This window comes from Brienomyrus brachyistius, chromosome 8 (assembly GCF_023856365.1).
Source record: "Brienomyrus brachyistius isolate T26 chromosome 8, BBRACH_0.4, whole genome shotgun sequence".
NCBI lineage: Eukaryota > Metazoa > Chordata > Actinopteri > Osteoglossiformes > Mormyridae > Brienomyrus > Brienomyrus brachyistius.
In genome coordinates, this window is record NC_064540.1 from 3,395,463 (window position 1) to 3,412,001 (window position 16,539).

The following is a 16,539-nucleotide window of genomic DNA, read 5'->3' on the forward strand; positions in this document are numbered from 1 at the left end:
GGCAGCATAGAGAGGAAAATTAATTTCGCTGCCGGCTATTTATATCACCCATTGCCTGTCTACTGTTCAGTGTCGTGTTTCCCAGTTTGTTCTTGGACCGAGAATGTCATTTTGCCCCTGCTTACGCCATGTTCTCCAGTTAAACTCTTCTCCATTTTAAAAGTTATGTTTTAAGGATTTTTTTATTGCTCTCAAACAAAGTATTAGGAATAAAATCAGAATGACTCACGTATCATATCATATCTCCAACCTGCTGGAGAAAATGACATCTACTGACAAAGATTTTAGGTAAGTCTGCACATTTAAACTTTAGGACAACTGTTTACTTTAAACGTAAAATGTATATGGAAATGAAAATCGATTTTAAACAGTCTGATAATTAATCATGTATTTATATTGATATTTTTGTTCGCCATTTGATTTAAAGTATTCCGAACAGTTATTTCCCTACAACACTTAGTCATCGTACGTCGAGGACAGTCGGAGTGACAACTGGCATCGCTACATATAATAATTATTTTAGTTTGACGTACATTATATAATTTGTATTTATGTTTACGGAAACGCAGACGTAAACAAATTAATGGTTTATTTTCTCCATTTGAAGGTATGTTATAATTAATCATCACTGATGTTGTGTATGTAGTAGGCTAATCCATGTGTTTATCCTAATAACACTAACTGAACATTTTTCCAATAAAGAAAATGGTTTGTCACGCAATAAACATGTAAGAAAAATAGAATATTTTCCAGTTACCGAAATATTTATTTGTTCTTAAATAATGAAAATATTTTTATTAGGCCTAATATTGCAGTGTTTTTGGAAAATATATAATACTGGTATGAATCGTTTGAATTTGGAAAACAAATGATCATACAAAAAGATCATTAAAGATATGGAGAATGTGTTGAATCTGGCATCTTATTGCTGAATTTGTACAATTTTGTAATACTGTTTATACCATAAAAAATACCGTAAAAGCAAACCACAACAAAAAAAAAAATTGTAACTAAGGTTAAAAACTTTGCTCTAGCTACTCTCTGTCTGGGTCTTATACCAGTAACCGTGTTTGATCTACTTGACCACAGCACTACCTTCTGTCCATACATGAAAATAGGTATATCATCAGTTGTTTATAGCATTACATACAGCTGGACTTCATTATGCTTGTCCAAGTATATTAAAGCATAATTGATGGCCCCACTCAACATTGCCTTTAGGTTTATGGCCACCAATGACCTGATGATAGAACTGCAGAAGGACTCCATCAAACTAGATGAGGACAGTGAGAAGAAGGTTGTGGCCATGCTGCTGAAGCTTCTGGAAGACAAGAACGGAGAGGTCCAGAACCTGGCAGTGAAGTGGTGAGAGAAAACTGACCTGCAGAGGCCCCCTAGTGGAGAACGTTTGAAACATATTCACCCAATTATTTGTGGTGATTGTGGTCAAACTTGCTTAGACAGAAACACAGGCGATACATATATAAATGAATGGGGACTCAGCATTAAAATGCATTAGTCAGTATAAAACATCAAATCACATGGTATGCAGGTTCACTTTGTTTTTGTCAGGGTGTATTTCCTTTAATGTACTCTGTACCTTATTCTGGGGAACCCCGGACAGTCCACGTTTTTGCTTCCTCTCAGGTCGCAGTGCACCTGTACCAGGTATTCGGTGTTCCTGATTGGCTGGGAGCTGGGAGGGAGCAAAAACGTGGACCGTCTGGGGTTCCCTGAGGACTGGGATTCCCATTCCGGACCTCGGGGACCAGCAGTGGGCACATGTTTTTGCTCCCTCTAAGCTCCCTGAAAAAACGTTGACTACCTGTCGCTCCCCGAGGACCAGATTGAGAAACACTGCTGTAGAATACAACAACTGTGTAGGACTCGAGTGCTGCCATCACACAAAACACAGACCTCGTTTGTAAATCCATGCTTACATCGATCCATATATCACACCGATATTTGATCGTATGTGGTATTTCGGGCAAATATGAGCGGCTGTGCTGATCGCTGTGTAGCTTGGGCCCGCTGGTGAACAAGGTGAAGGAATATCAGGTGGAGACCATGGTGGACACCTTGTGCTCCAACATGATGTCGGAGAAGGAGCAGCTGAGGGACATCTCCAGCATGGGGCTGAAGACCATCATTGCAGAGCTTCCTTCCTCCTCTTCGGGTATTTACTCTCTTGGATAACTGTGTTTTACTGTTTCTCTGATGATTTAGTTTGAAAACGTAACATAGTATTTATAGGGTTATTGTAACTGAATTAATCGAAGATCAAAGTTCAAAGGTGCTGGCATGCTATTTGGATTGTGACCCAGAAACCTTCAGTTCATCAGTCCATCATCTTAATCACTGGCGAAATTTGTTGACACAGTTCAGTATTACTTTACCCTGTAACTTAGGGATAAGGAAAGTAAAACTGATGTGCTAACTCAGAACATTGCTGACACAGACTGGAAATTGTCTTAGAGATGATAGCCAACCTTCTTAACTAATGACTGTACATTATGTACAGGAGGTGGACAGAGTAACAGAAAGACCACATGAAAAAAACACCTTTAACTATGAATTGACTAAATCGTATTTGCAAACAGCTATGAAGGTGACCTGAATGCTGACATGGAGTCAGTTCCAGAAAGTAAAAATCCAGACCAAGACTTTGTTTCAACCAACCAGTTCAATACTGTCACAGTGACTCAACTGGGTGGTTGAAACAAAATCTTGGTCTGGATTCTTACTTCCTAGATGTCACGTATTGGGGAGTGTGGACTAGGGAAGCAGAGACAGGACTTGAGGTGTCGGGAGAATATGGGGTTTAATCAAAGGAAAGACACGATCGGGAGATAACCACATAACGCCAATGACCGGACTAGGGAAACATACTGTAATGCGGACTTAAATATACAGGATTAATCGATATGACTGGAAACATCTGGTGACATCGGGATTCCACACGAAGTAGCGAGGGGGGCGTGGTACACGGGAGGATCGGACGAGCAGGGCATGACACTGAAGCTGAAATTTCCACCTCTGCCTGAAAAGCCTGGAGCTGTTCTGAAGGCAAAGGGCTGCCCAGCCTCTTTCTGGAACCTGGACTTTGATACATTTTTATTTTCTAATTTTGTGCACCCCCTGTACATACACCCACTTTCACTGGATGTCCACTTCAATTAAACCTCAAGCTTTTTCACTTTCACTATGCGTTATGGAAGCAGCGGAATCATACTGGCTGACAGATTTGTGTGCCTTGCAGGTCTGAATCTTACTGTCAGCGTCTGCAAAAAGATTACGGCCCAGTTGATCGGGGCAATAGGGAAGCAGGATGATGTGTCGGTGCAACTGGAGGCCCTAGACATCTTGTCGGACATGTTGAGCAGGTATTGTGTTTTTCCTAGTATGATATATGGTGTCCATTTTCACCAAATGTTTGAGGAAGAAGCCAGCTTGCGGTGAGTGGGATTACCATGGACTTTCAAAGAAAGTCACCATCTGGAATCATTGGCAGGCCCACAGTCAGTGGTGCTTCAAGTTTATGCGATGTTTTGGGGGAGGCAACTGTAAAAGTGCACCCCCATCGGAAGATGCCATCCTGGCCAACTGGCCACCTTGCCCTTGCCAGGATTTGCCACTACCAAGTGGGGGCGCCGTAAGGGCATGATGTTAGGATGATTGCAAACTTGAAACATAATTAGATTGGTCTGGGGGGCCCATATCTCTAGCAGCACCCCTACTGCCCACAATAATCCCATGGCCCGGTGGGTATAAAGGTTCGGCTGCTTGAGCAGGTCCTCACTGAGTCCCGTGCTCCCGCAGGCTGAGCGGCACGCTCCTCACCTTCCACGCATCCATCCTGGACAGCCTCCTGCCCCAGCTGACCAGCCCACGTCTGGCCATCAGGAAGCGAGCCATCATCGCCCTCAGCCACCTGGTGGCGTGCTGCAGCAGCGCCCTCTTCAGCCAGCTCATGGAACACCTGCTCGCGGAGCTCTCTCCCGGGCAGGTAACCTCGGCCACCCGCACCTACCTCCAGTGTCTGGCCACAGTCAGCCGACAAGGGGGGCACAGAATAGGTGAGCAGTGCATCCCGTTTACACTAGGGGGTGCTAGACTTGTATTGTTTAAATTATTAGATAAATATTCCCTGGGTTATGGGGATATAATGACTCAAGGGGCACATTGTTCCTTGCTGCTCATGTATGGGTGGGTGTGCGGGTGAGGGTTAGGGATCCCTCTGTGTTTTCAGCCATACAAAACCGAATTTGCATCGGTACACTTATATTCTTCACTGATTGAAATCTTACCCGCGTTTCCACAGGGCAGAGAAATAAGTCATTAAAACTGGATGAGATTACTGATGCATGGTAATAAGTTATATCATCGTCATAAGTAGCTGTGTGACTTAGGATCAGATTCACGCTAGGAGGTTTATTTTAATACAGCTATGGTGAAAGACATAGTACTGAATCTGTGCTGCTGCTTGTTCACCCATCCAGTCTATTGTAGGGGACACACACACAGAATTATACCATTCACCTTCAGACGGTTTATCCTAGCCTGGTTCATGGGGGCAGAACTAGAGCCTGTCCCAGGCAGCATAGGATACAAGTTAGGGGTACACCCAGAACGGGATGCCAACCCATTGTACTTGTAGGAGTTTTACCTACACAAAAATGTTCTGAGGGCAGAAACAAAAATGTCTGGTTCAGAGAGATAACCAATCAGATTGGAATGGAGGTGGGGCCAAGACATCTGATTGGTTGGTCCCATCTCCTCTAGTTGCTTAGTCTTACCTCCCTTACAATCTGATTGATTATCACTCCTACCATACATGCACACATTATTAGTGCCCAGTAGAAGGTGATATTGCATCGGAGTGGTTCATCTGCTATCTCTGTTGGTTAATTTTGCCACAGGTGAACATCTGGAGAAGATAATCCCACTGGTAGTGAAGTACTGCGGTGTTGAGGATGATGAGTTGAGGGAACACTGCTTTCAAGCCTTTGAGGCTTTTGTGCGCAGGTGAAGCAGCTTGTATATTTTATCAGACGTTCCTCTGTATTGCAGGATCACGACAGTAAATCAGAACAAGATTTTTAATTCCAGCGACAAACACGGACAATGCATAGCAGTGTCCTGACTATCTGTTAGATACATAACCAATAACACTTTTTTGTGTTATTCTTATTGTCTTGTAAGGTGCCCCAAGGAAATGTCATGTCATATCTCCACAATCATCAAACTTTGTTTGAAGTACATTATGTATGACCCCAACTACAACTATGATGCTGATGAAGAAGATGAAGATGAGTCCATGGACATTGAAGATGACGACCAAGGTGTCACATATTACCCTCCACATGTTCTGAAATAGTGTTGTTGAGCAAACATGAGTTGATAGTGGTTTCATGTCTGTATTCGTCTGCCATTTTGCATGAGTAATAATGACAGCAATGCTTATTTTTACCCTCAACCTGATTCCTGGCCCATCCAACCGTCGCTTCATCAGGGTCCGATGAAGAATACAGTGACGACGACGACATGAGCTGGAAGGTTCGGCGTTCCAGTGTGAAATGCTTGGAGGCTGTGGTCAGCACACGGAGAGACCTGTTGTTGGAGCTGTATGGGTCTGTGGCCCCCGCCTTAGTGGGCCGCTTCAAGGAGCGCGAGGAGAACGTCCGCACCGAAATCTTCCTGGCCTTCATCTCCTTGCTCCGGCAGACGCGACCGCTGCAGGTCCCTCCCCAGCCTGGAGATAAGGAAGACCCAGCACTTACCTTGCTAAAGAAACAGGTAGACAGGAAACATTGCTGTACCTTCCCATGAATATTGCTTCCCCCCAGGGCAGAAGTGTCAAACATCCATAATGTTCTCTTAGTGTTGTTTCTGGTTTCGCAGGTCCCCACTATCGTGAAGGCTTTACACCGACAGCTGAAGGAGAAGAGCATCAAGTCCAGGCAGGGCTGTTTCAGTCTTCTCACCGAGCTGGCCGGTGTGGCGCCAGGCGTCCTGGGAGACCACATACCAGCACTCATTCCCGGTGACCGCAGCATTCCAACTAACATTTGTCCCTCAAAACCCACACAAATAATATCACATAATACACAGGGCAGCAAAAAGTATAGTGCACATGTGCTTTGAACCTGAAGGTTACCAATGTGAGACTCAGGAACTGCCCTACTATAGTACTCTTAAGTAAGACACATTTCATAAATTCAAAATACTCAGTTGTAAAAGTAGTTAATTCTTGACTCCATTGTGTTACTTACTGTCAAAATGGAATGTTAAGAGTTAACAGAAAGTAGCTTGAAGTAACAGGAATGCTTCTTTCCACCAGGTATTCTGTATTCTCTCACAGATAAGTCCACCTCCTCCAACATGAAGATCGATGCTCTCTCCTTCCTCTACGTTCTCCTTTGCAATCAATCTCCTAATGTATTTCACCCGCACATCAGTGTCATCCTGCCCCCTGTGGTCCTGTGCATTGAAGACCCCTTCTACAAGATCACGTCAGAGGCCCTCCTGGTCACACAGCAGATCGTGAAGATCCTGAGGCCCCTTGAGAAACCCCAGTCTTCAACCTTTGATACCAAACCTTATGTGAAGGACCTTTTTGCTGCCACTCTTAAACGGCTGAAGGCAGCAGATATTGACCAGGAAGTGAAAGAGCGAGCAATCTCTTGCATGGGCCATATTGTATGTCACTTGGGAGACCAGCTAGGTGCTGACCTACAGCCCACCCTTCAGATCTTCTTGGAGAGGCTGAAGAATGAGATCACAAGGTTGACCACAGTGAAGGCACTCACCCTTATAACAGCATCTCCACTCAAAATTGATTTGAGGCCAGTGCTGCCAGAAGGTGTTCAGATCCTAGGCTCCTTTTTGAGGAAGAACCAGCGTGCTCTCAAGCTAAGTACTCTGACAGCCCTGACTGTCTTGGTGACGAACTATAGTGACAGTCTCAAGCCTCCGATGATGGAGTCAGTAGTGAATGAACTGCCTGCCCTCATCAGTGAAAATGACATGCATGTGTCCCAGATGGCCATCACACTACTCACTTGCATGACTAAAGTTTGCCCTTCTTCTCTGACCAAAATTGGCACCAATGTTCTGCCAGAAGTCCTCAACTTGGTCCATTCTCCTCTGCTGCAGGGTGGAGCTCTTGGGGCCATTCTTGAATTTTTTCAAGTACTTGTGGTAACTAAGGCCAGCAACATTGGTCACAATGAACTCCTTAAGGCTCTCACAGGCCCTTTCTATAGTACTGGGAAGTCCAGAGACACCATGCCAATGCATAGACAGTCATATTACTCTGTGGCTAAATGTGTGGCTGCACTTTCCACCACATGCCCAAATGATGCCTCAGCAATGATCAATAACTTTGTCCAGGAGGTCAAGAGTCCTAAGTCATCAGAGTCTACAAGGATCCTGTCATTCCTGTGTCTTGGGGAGGTTGGCCGTTGCATGAATTTGGGAGGCCAGAAGGAGCTGAAGACAGTCATACTAGAGGCCTTCTCCTCCCCGCATGAGGAGATTAAGACAGCCGCTTCTTATGCCCTTGGTAACATCTGCGTGGGGAACTTGAAGGAATACCTTCCCTTTATGCTGAAGGAGATCGGCAGTCAGCAGAAAAGACAGTACCTACTACTGCACTCCCTGAAAGAAGTGATCAGTGCTTCCTCGGCTGAGAGCCTGATGCCTCACGTGGAGGAGATCTGGGCACTGCTCTTCAAGCACTGTGAGTGTGCAGAGGAAGGCACACGGAACGTGGTGGCAGAGTGCCTCGGCAAGCTAACCCTAGTCAACCCCTCTCAGCTCTTGCCCCGGCTCAAGAAGCAGCTGTCCTCAGGTAATAGGTAACAGCATCATCAGGCCAGGCAAACTTGCTTTTATGCAGCTGACAGGGGAAACCTTTCATTTCAGGTTCTCCCCACTCCCGCAGTACCGTGGTCACAGCCATTAAGTTCACCATTGTTGATCAGCCCCAGTCCATAGATGCACTCCTCAAAGACTGCATAGGTAAGAGGATGAACAAGACAGCTTGGACGTGTAATGGGAGTGTTGTGTTGCTCAGTGGGTTAGGATGCTGTGCCCATAAAGGAAAATGATTTCACCATTAGGCCCTTAACTCCCAATTGCTCCAGGACCTGGCTGACCCTGCTTTGGATAAAAGCATGTGGTAAATAAATAAATGCAATGGCTCAGCTGGTGTCTGTGACTATGTGTGTCTATCTATTTTTGCCTGTCAGGTGACTTCCTGAAAACATTGCAGGACCCAGACCTGAATGTGAGGCGAGTGGCCCTAGTGATGTTCAACTCAGTGGCTCACAACAAGCCTGCGTTGATTCGAGGGCGACTCTCCTCCGTCCTTCCATTCCTCTACAACGAGACCCAGATTAGAAAAGAGCTCATCCGTGAGGTATCACATCACTTCCTGTGGATGTAGCGGTTACATATTGTGTTCCATGGTGTTCCAATTCAGGGGTTGCATTCTTCTAAGGCTGAGCTGACATCGTTGTGAAATGGGATGGTCTGGACTTCGGATAACTTCCTATTTGCATCACCAGTTGTTCTCGCTCTTACCCTTGCATCACAAAATGCCACTCCAATCACCTAGCCGGAACACATCCACTTTACCTCCACACAATTAATCTTGGGATAGATTGGGGCATGAAGGATCTATCAGGGGCATCCTTCCTAGCGTGGGACAAAGACACATTCCTAGGCCGCACTTGAAGGAGCTTTGAAATGGAACAGCCTTGTTGCGCCACTATGATCGACCTTCAAATGCAGCCTTTGAAGGATGCAACGCCTTTACTGGGACACAGCCAACGTGTACCCAGAGATACTGCAACAGGGCTCCTCCCAGGAGTATTATTAAGAAGTACCTGTTAGCTGATGGATCTTCTAATGCAGGTAGAGATGGGCCCCTTCAAGCACACAGTTGACGACGGACTAGATGTCCGGAAGGCAGCATTTGAGTGTATGTATACCTTGCTGGATAGCTGCTTGGATTGCCTGGACATCTTTGAGTTCCTGAATCACGTGGAGGAAGGTCTAAAGGATCATTATGACATCAGGGTAAAATGAAAGATACATGCAAATGTTACAGACTGGAAATTATCACACATTCCCCAAGTTAAATCTGAACTTAAAGTTGTTATAATAAAATGTATCAAATAGCTAAATGACTAGAATTTCGTACTAGTCAGGAAGCGTGCTTCAAATTGAGTCATGTTAACCTAAACCTCTTCTCTCTCTAAGATGCTCACCTTTATCATGCTGGCCAGACTTTCCTCACTGAGTCCCAGTGCTGTCATGCAAAGGCTTGACCGACTTGTTGAGCCGCTTCGAGCCACATGCACTACCAAGGTAACACACTGCCTAGCACTACTCCTGCAGCCGTCGGTGCAGGGGATGTCCTTATAGGACTATATGAACCATGTTTGTGGATAAATACGGTTGCGTATCACAGCATGATCAAAGCAGTTCTACACTCAAGGTTGTATTAGAAGCTGCTGAATGTTAATGCGATTTCAAGCAAGACATTGTGCTTTATTTCCAGTAGAGGGCAGTATTGTTTCAAAATGTCGACATGCTCCATAACCACAGGTGAAGGCTGGCTCGGTGAAGCAGGAGTTTGAGAAGCAGGAGGAGCTGCGACGGTCAGCGATGCGAGCAGTGGCAGCACTCCTGTCCATCAGGGACATAGAGAAGAGCCCTGCCATGGCAGACTTCGCCAGTCAAATCCGCTCCAACGCCGAGATGTCCTCCATCTTTGAGAGCATTCAGAAAGATGATTTGACTTCTGGCATCACAGAGACCATGGACACCAGCTAGAACTGATCCTCCCAGTACTGCAATGCTTTAACAAAAACGTACTATTAAAGTACCTGATTCTTCACTAATCTAATTCTAGATATGAAACTGACAAATTCGGGGGGGGGGGGGGGAATGATTCCAAATTCCCTTCAGTCTGTGGAATGGAATGATTTACTCTGATCTATTCTGGTCTCTGTATTAGGGGTGGGCTTTAAGTCTAAAATATACCACAATTTCATCATTAGTTGTTTTCATTTTGGATTTTAAGATTTTGGAAGTTACTGAACAGTACAACCAAACTAATTCCATTATTTAAAAAAATATCGCACTATAAGGAAACAAAACCTAAAAGAAAAAATAAGAGTGTACTTTTTTGAATGTTTTCTTTTGAGGTGGTTAAAAGGTTTGTCATATTGTCATCCAATGTGCTAGCAAATTTTGCAAATAAACTGGGTTTTCGAAAATATAAGCAAGTTACCCATCACCGATGCTCAATTCTTTTTCAGGAACCAAGTCCTCCATGTCATCTGTGCCACCCGCTGCCAAATAGGGAATGTGTTGCATGTTGTGCATTGCATGTTTGGATGTTAGTACTGTGCTAACAATCTCTCCATAAAGGCAGACCATGGAGACAATTGAATCGTTCATGATCTAATATCATCAAATTGCGCAGCCCTACTCTAGAGTTTACATTCCATCCATCCATCCATTTTCCAAACCGCTTATCCTTCTGGGTCACGGGGGGTTAGGAGCCTATCCTGGAAGCTATGGGCACAAGACAGAGAACAACCCAGGACAGGGGTCAGCCCATCGCAGTTTTCACAGTCAAAATTTCTGTTTTTTAAAGATACACTATATCGCCAAAAGTATTGGGACACCCCTCCAAATCATTGAATTCAGGTGTTCCAATCTGAATTCAATGGCCTACCACTCAGCCACAAAGTGGTAGGCCATGTAAAATCACAGAGTGGGGACAACACATGCTGAGGTGCACAGTGTGCAGAAGTTGCCAACTGTCTGAAGAGTCAATAGCTACAGACCTCCAAACTTCATGTGGTCCTCATGTTGGCTCAAGAACATTGGTAGAGAACTTCATGGAATGGGTTTCCATGGCCGAGCAGCTGCATCCAAGCTTTACATCACCAACTGCAATGCAAAGCGTTAGATGCAGTGGTGAAAGCACACTGCCACTGAACCCTAGAGTAGTGGAGAAGTGTTCCCTGGAGTGACAAATCATGCTTCTCTGTCTGGCAATCCGATGGACGAGTTTGGCTTTGGTGGTTGCCAGGTGAAAGGTTCTTGCCTGCCTACATTTTGTCATGTGTGAAGTTTGGTGGAGGGGGGATTATGGTGTTCGGTTGTTTTTCAGGGATTGGGCTTGGCCCCTTAGTTCTAATGAAAGGAACTCTTAATGCTGCAGCATTCAAAGCCATTTTGGACAATTTCATGGTCCCAACTTTGTGACCTCACAAATGCTCTCCTGGAAGAATGGTCAACAATTCCCATAAACACACTCCTAAACCTTGTGGACAGGCTTCCCTGAAGAGCTGAAGCTGTTATAGCTGCAAAGGGTGGACCAACTCCATTATTTAAGCCTATGTATTAAGGATGGGATGTCATTAAAGTTCATGTGTATGTAAAGGTAGGTGTCCCAATACCTTTGTAAATATAGTGTACATTGTGTGTGATTTCAGCACAGTAGGTTCTAGAAAAATGTGACAATGGTGGGAGTAGAGAAGAAGTATTGAGGTTAAGTGAAATCAAGAGCTGATAAGCTAAAAACTGTGATATTCTTTTCTGTGCAACATCAAATGTTGCTTTACAATTAAAACAAAAAAATCTTCTCATTTCATTCCTGTCATGCCCGGCTCGTCCGCTCCTCGTGTGTGCCACGCCCCCGGCTTACCCACGTGTACTTCCCTGATCGTCTCCTGCTGTGTCTGATTACTTTGATTAGTCCTGTTTTAAGTCCTAGTCTTACCTGTGGTCCTCGTCCGTCATTGACGTTAGTCTTTGTCAGATGTTCCCTAGTCCTTGTTTATTTAATAAATCCCCGTTTACCCCATACTCCGCCTGTCTGCCTGCTCCTTTCCTGATCGCCCTGCCGGAGCGATCGCCCGCTCACCCAGCGATCCCGGCGAAGTGTGACAATTCCAGTCACAAACCACTACGATATTACCTTAAAGTACAATTCACCCTGTATCTGTCAGCATTATAATGGTATTAAGCAATGATGCATTTAAAACCCACACTGAGGTTTGAAACTTACTTCTTCTGATACAAAGTTTAAACATTCCACCTGCAGGACAAGATTTTGATACAAAATAAAATCATTTTTACGTAAACTGAAAATCAACTTAAAACAGTTGCTCAAAATTCAATGGTAAGACAGTTGCAATATTCACTCTGTCACAGGTTCTCTTCCATCACCTGTCCATTACGGGGTCAGGAATGGAATGGGTATTACCCTGTGGTTCTCTCCCTCCTCAAAGCCCAACAAGAATATACCAGACTCTGCAGGGATCACAGAGGAGGTAGGTGATACCAAATCCCAACACTAAAAGTTCTAAAGTTTAAGAGTAGCTATAGGATAAACAATACTCTGAATACTGGGTTGCAGAATTAGCCGTGAACTGTCAATCACAGCCCAATAACCTTAAATCGACCAAAGAGAAGCTGGTTAAGAGTACTCTTCAACCATGTGGAAATTTTAAATCCCCACTTCTCCCACAACTGTGGAGAGTTTTAGCATACAAAACTAAAACTAGAAGCAATTTAACCAATAACTGATACTCTGAGCATCAATGTAGGAGCAGACCTATGTTAAATTTAACAAATGGGGTGACCGTCAAAATGTTAAGTCTTGGTTACTAATTAAGCAATTAGAAGATTTACAAAGACAATTGCTCATTTATTGCAAAACTGTTCTTACCTGTTGCTCATCATAAGAGCTTCCAGCTCCTTGATGCTGTGGACCAGGTAACTTCCAGAACCCTGAAGGCAGCATGTGATTCGTCTGCTGTCGTTACAGTTGGCATCGTCAGCCTTTGACCCTTGAATTTCCTCCGGACACTGTTGTTGATACCTCTGGGTTCGTGGCAATTTTCTAAAGGATAAACAAACATTATTCTCACACACACACACACACACACACACAAAGCAAACAGTATTACACATCATTAGAAGTACATATTCACACACTGGTCTCACTGATGGCGAATTAATTTTTTTATTCCTTTCTTTACAATTTTTGGCTTGATCAGGAGTCTAAGGGTCGCCATGGTGACCCATAAACATTAGCAACCTACTCGTTTATAGCTGACAGTTGTTCAGTATTATCAGCTTTCTAGCAGCTATAACACACGTATTACAGATGTAGTGCAGAGGTAGTAGATCACTCCGAGAAAATTAGCAAATGCTGAGCTTTATCAGACATCTATAGAAAAATTGCGAAGCGTCCTTATATTATGTCCCAAAGCTATCCGACAGCCTAATTCAGACTGGGCGAATGAATTTAAATTCCGGTTTACTTCAGTCGATAAACTGATAAATATCAGTACACCAAACGCCATACGTACGTAGTGAGTTATCAATTACTAGTCAAAGTTTCTCTGAGAAATCCTCCACAAAACAGCTGGAAAATAAGATGACAGGCGACTCTTACAGCAGTGTGATGCTGGCAAGAATAAGGGGGGAGACTTCCGGTCGCTGTTTCCGATTATTGTGTCAAAATAAAAGTCCGGCTTTCATACCCGATTAAGGCATTTAATGGTAAATTATAAGAAAGAATAATGAAAAGTGCTATGATATATTATACTTACATTGCCAAATTGTATAATAAATAAAATAAATGTATTAATAGATTAAGAAAAAAATGTATATTTAGCTGATTTTATTCGTAATATATTTAAAATATTTAGTTTCTTACACAACTTTCCTTACTTCATACTTTAAATTAATTTTAACCTTCCAAAATGGGAAAAGTACGAGAATTTAACAAAATTTTATAGTATATTTTATTTCATGAAAGTAAGTGTCATCAAAAAAATTGCTGGATTTGGAAATTAGTCCCCTTCACGAAAGTAGACCTCATTTCACATAGGTCGAATGTATATACATAAGACAAATTTAAAGGATTGTGTCAGCTTCAAACTTAGTTAAGTACATTCTACTACTGCTCTTTGAATAAAAACAAGTGTCAGATATATCAAAAAAGCATCAGGGGTGCTTTATTTTATCATTGACATTGGTTCAGAGGTTCAAGTATTTCTGGTGAAGTTTTGTAGTGAAAGAGATGCTTCACCTACTTCCCTTCAACAATCTCCGGAATACAGGTTTTGTGAGAAAAACCCATTCTGGAAGATCGCGGCCACTTCTCCAACTTGTGAAAATCCAGGAATCCAGTCCTGTAGTCTTCCATTACTATAGACAATTAGCCCAAAAAGAATTATATTTAACTTAAAATTTAATTAACAATTCCATAAATCCGTCAAATGCAAAACATTAGACGAAATATATATTTTTATTTTTAATTATTAGATCAATTGTAGACAAATAAGCAAATTTAGAGATAAATATGTGACGTATATCATATATTTTACTTTCAATTTACAAACGAGCCTGAAATCCATTTTTGAAACCAGAAACTAGCAGACTCAATATGAAGCTGCAAGTTAGCTTGACAGCTCATAGCACGTAGGTTTTTATTTTGAAAAATTCTTTGTTATAACCATGACAACGGAAGTACTTCCGGTTCATTATTCTTGCTTATCTTGCTTATTCTTTCTAGCTTCACGGTACTGACTTTTTACACTACTCACCAGGCACCGTTCCAACTTTCACACAGGAAGACGGGAAAACAACAACACAAAACCGGAAGCACGGTAGTGACATTAAGACTTGGAAAAAAAAATATTGAATCTTGGTTGTTTGATCCCTGGAATATGTGATAAATCCTATTGTTTTCATGACTTGAAGTTTCATATTCACAAGTGTAAATATCTTCATAAGAGACCATGTTTTCTCTCTTTTAAGAAAGAAATGGAGCGCTTCATACGTTAAGCCCTCTAAACCATATAGCAGTGAAAACTTTAGAAATATGTTTTATTTTATTTGTTTAGAATTGTATATAGTGCTCCCTAGCATGTATGTTACCTTACTTTATTATGGTTAACAGCATTTCACAAATAGAATCAGGTGTATTGGCTGAATGTGTTAACACACAGAGGTAGTTTGTCTCTGGTTGTTAGTGGCTCTCATACAATATACTTATACATACCCAGTTAAGATAAGAGTCAGACAGAGTTTGACCACCTGGTTGGCCAATTCTAGCTGTGTTTCAATTAGGGATGTAGTCAAGATCCCCTAAAGCAAGACCAAGTCATTACCAAGACCAGACTGTATCGAGACCGAGACAAGACCAAGACCAAGGCAGGGCGAGACTGAGACAAGATCAAGACCAAAGCAGGGCAAGACCGAGACAAGAACAAGACCAAGGCAGGACAAGACCGAGACAAGAATAAGATCAAGGCAGAACGAGACCGAGACAAGACCAAGGCAGGGCGAGATTGAGACAAGACCAAAACCAAGGCAGGGCGAGATTGAGACAAGACCAAGACCAAGGCAGGGCGAGATTGAGACAAGAACAAGACCAAGACCAAGGCAGGGTGAGACCGAGCGTAACCCTGCGTTTGGACCACAAGCTTCACTTTCACCTGTATGTCTGAATGTTCTGTTGATTGTGATTCTTGATGTAAGATGAATGTTCTGCCTAGTTGGCTCCATTGGCAATTAGTGTTTCCCCTTTGCTTTTGACCCCTCGTGGTCCTTTTTGTTTTTGTAGTACTGCTAGTGTTTTCTGTTTTTGTTAATAAGCCCCGTTTTTGTCCTTCAAGCCGCAAGTGGGTCGTCCACAATTGTTCCTGCCTGCACCATATCTCGCCATCACACCAGATCTGCCTGGATCCATGACACCTTGGTGAAACCCATTTCAATTCCCCGTAGAAATACATAAGTGACAGAAGGTCTCCTGTTAAAAAGAAAGGGCCAAAAAGTATTTCATGGATCTTTTCCTGATTGATTTCACTGACTGGCTCTCAAGCCTCTATCAATAAAATTTGCCTAGGAGGCAGACTTCAATGTCAGGGAAGTTCTTTCTGCTTATGTCCTCCGGTGCCTGGAGCTAGGAAGGGCCTAAAGCAGAACAGTCTGCCGTTAATGGAGGCAATTCAAAGGGCATAGTGTGACAGGCTCTGCATTGTGCATTGTGGGGACCCGGGACAGGACAAGTCTTGCTCAATATGGATATATTGTCAGCAACTTCCCATGAAGGAGTTTCACAATAGGGGCCACAACAGCAAATCTATTAGCAAGCATAACTCCCTGTCTGCCCACCTACAGTACCTTTGGCATTTAGCAGGAAATCTGTGACGCATGCCAGGTTTTCACCTGTGTGATAATTACCACAGGCTACAGTACACTGTAAAAAATGTCTGTAGTTCTAACAGTAAAAAACTGTGAAACCATGACAGTAAAAGTCTGTAAATTGGTAAACAGATTAATACCGTATTTTTTATGCAATGTTACTGTAATTAAATTAATCAAGAAAAACAGTAATATTTACATTTTATTTCTCAGAACAAAATACATTGCCATACTGTAAAGCAGGCCTTCATTGTTTTTTTAACAGAAATTTTTTGTGACATTAATAAGAGT

At 43.0% G+C, this 16,539-nt stretch overlaps 1 protein-coding gene and 1 long non-coding RNA gene across 6 annotated transcripts; one reads left to right on the forward strand and one right to left on the reverse strand.

Annotated features, from left to right (window-relative positions):
- Positions 1 to 36: 36 nt before the first annotated feature.
- cand2 (cullin-associated and neddylation-dissociated 2 (putative)) lies at positions 37 to 10,294 on the forward strand. The gene is made up of 15 exons (XM_049022209.1): positions 37 to 288; positions 1,222 to 1,365; positions 2,022 to 2,176; positions 3,260 to 3,383; positions 3,820 to 4,076; positions 4,920 to 5,025; positions 5,203 to 5,342; positions 5,513 to 5,796; positions 5,902 to 6,043; positions 6,341 to 7,852; positions 7,927 to 8,022; positions 8,253 to 8,422; positions 8,920 to 9,084; positions 9,268 to 9,375; positions 9,616 to 10,294. Exons 1-15 carry the CDS (start codon positions 221 to 223, stop codon positions 9,841 to 9,843), a joined length of 3,699 nt encoding a protein of 1,232 aa, XP_048878166.1. The 5' UTR covers positions 37 to 220; the 3' UTR covers positions 9,844 to 10,294.
- On the reverse strand, positions 5,086 to 13,527 carry LOC125747247 (uncharacterized). 5 transcript variants are annotated; one of them, XR_007399276.1, is made up of 5 exons: positions 13,404 to 13,527; positions 12,758 to 12,931; positions 8,892 to 9,868; positions 5,820 to 6,012; positions 5,086 to 5,752 (listed from the first exon to the last, which is right to left on the reverse strand). It is a non-coding gene; the product is annotated as an uncharacterized LOC125747247 (long non-coding RNA). The 5 variants fall into 5 exon arrangements; XR_007399273.1 differs by having other exon boundaries at positions 5,086 to 5,368; positions 5,471 to 6,012; XR_007399275.1 differs by adding an exon at positions 10,866 to 10,971 and having other exon boundaries at positions 5,086 to 6,012.
- Positions 13,528 to 16,539: the final 3,012 nt, after the last annotated feature.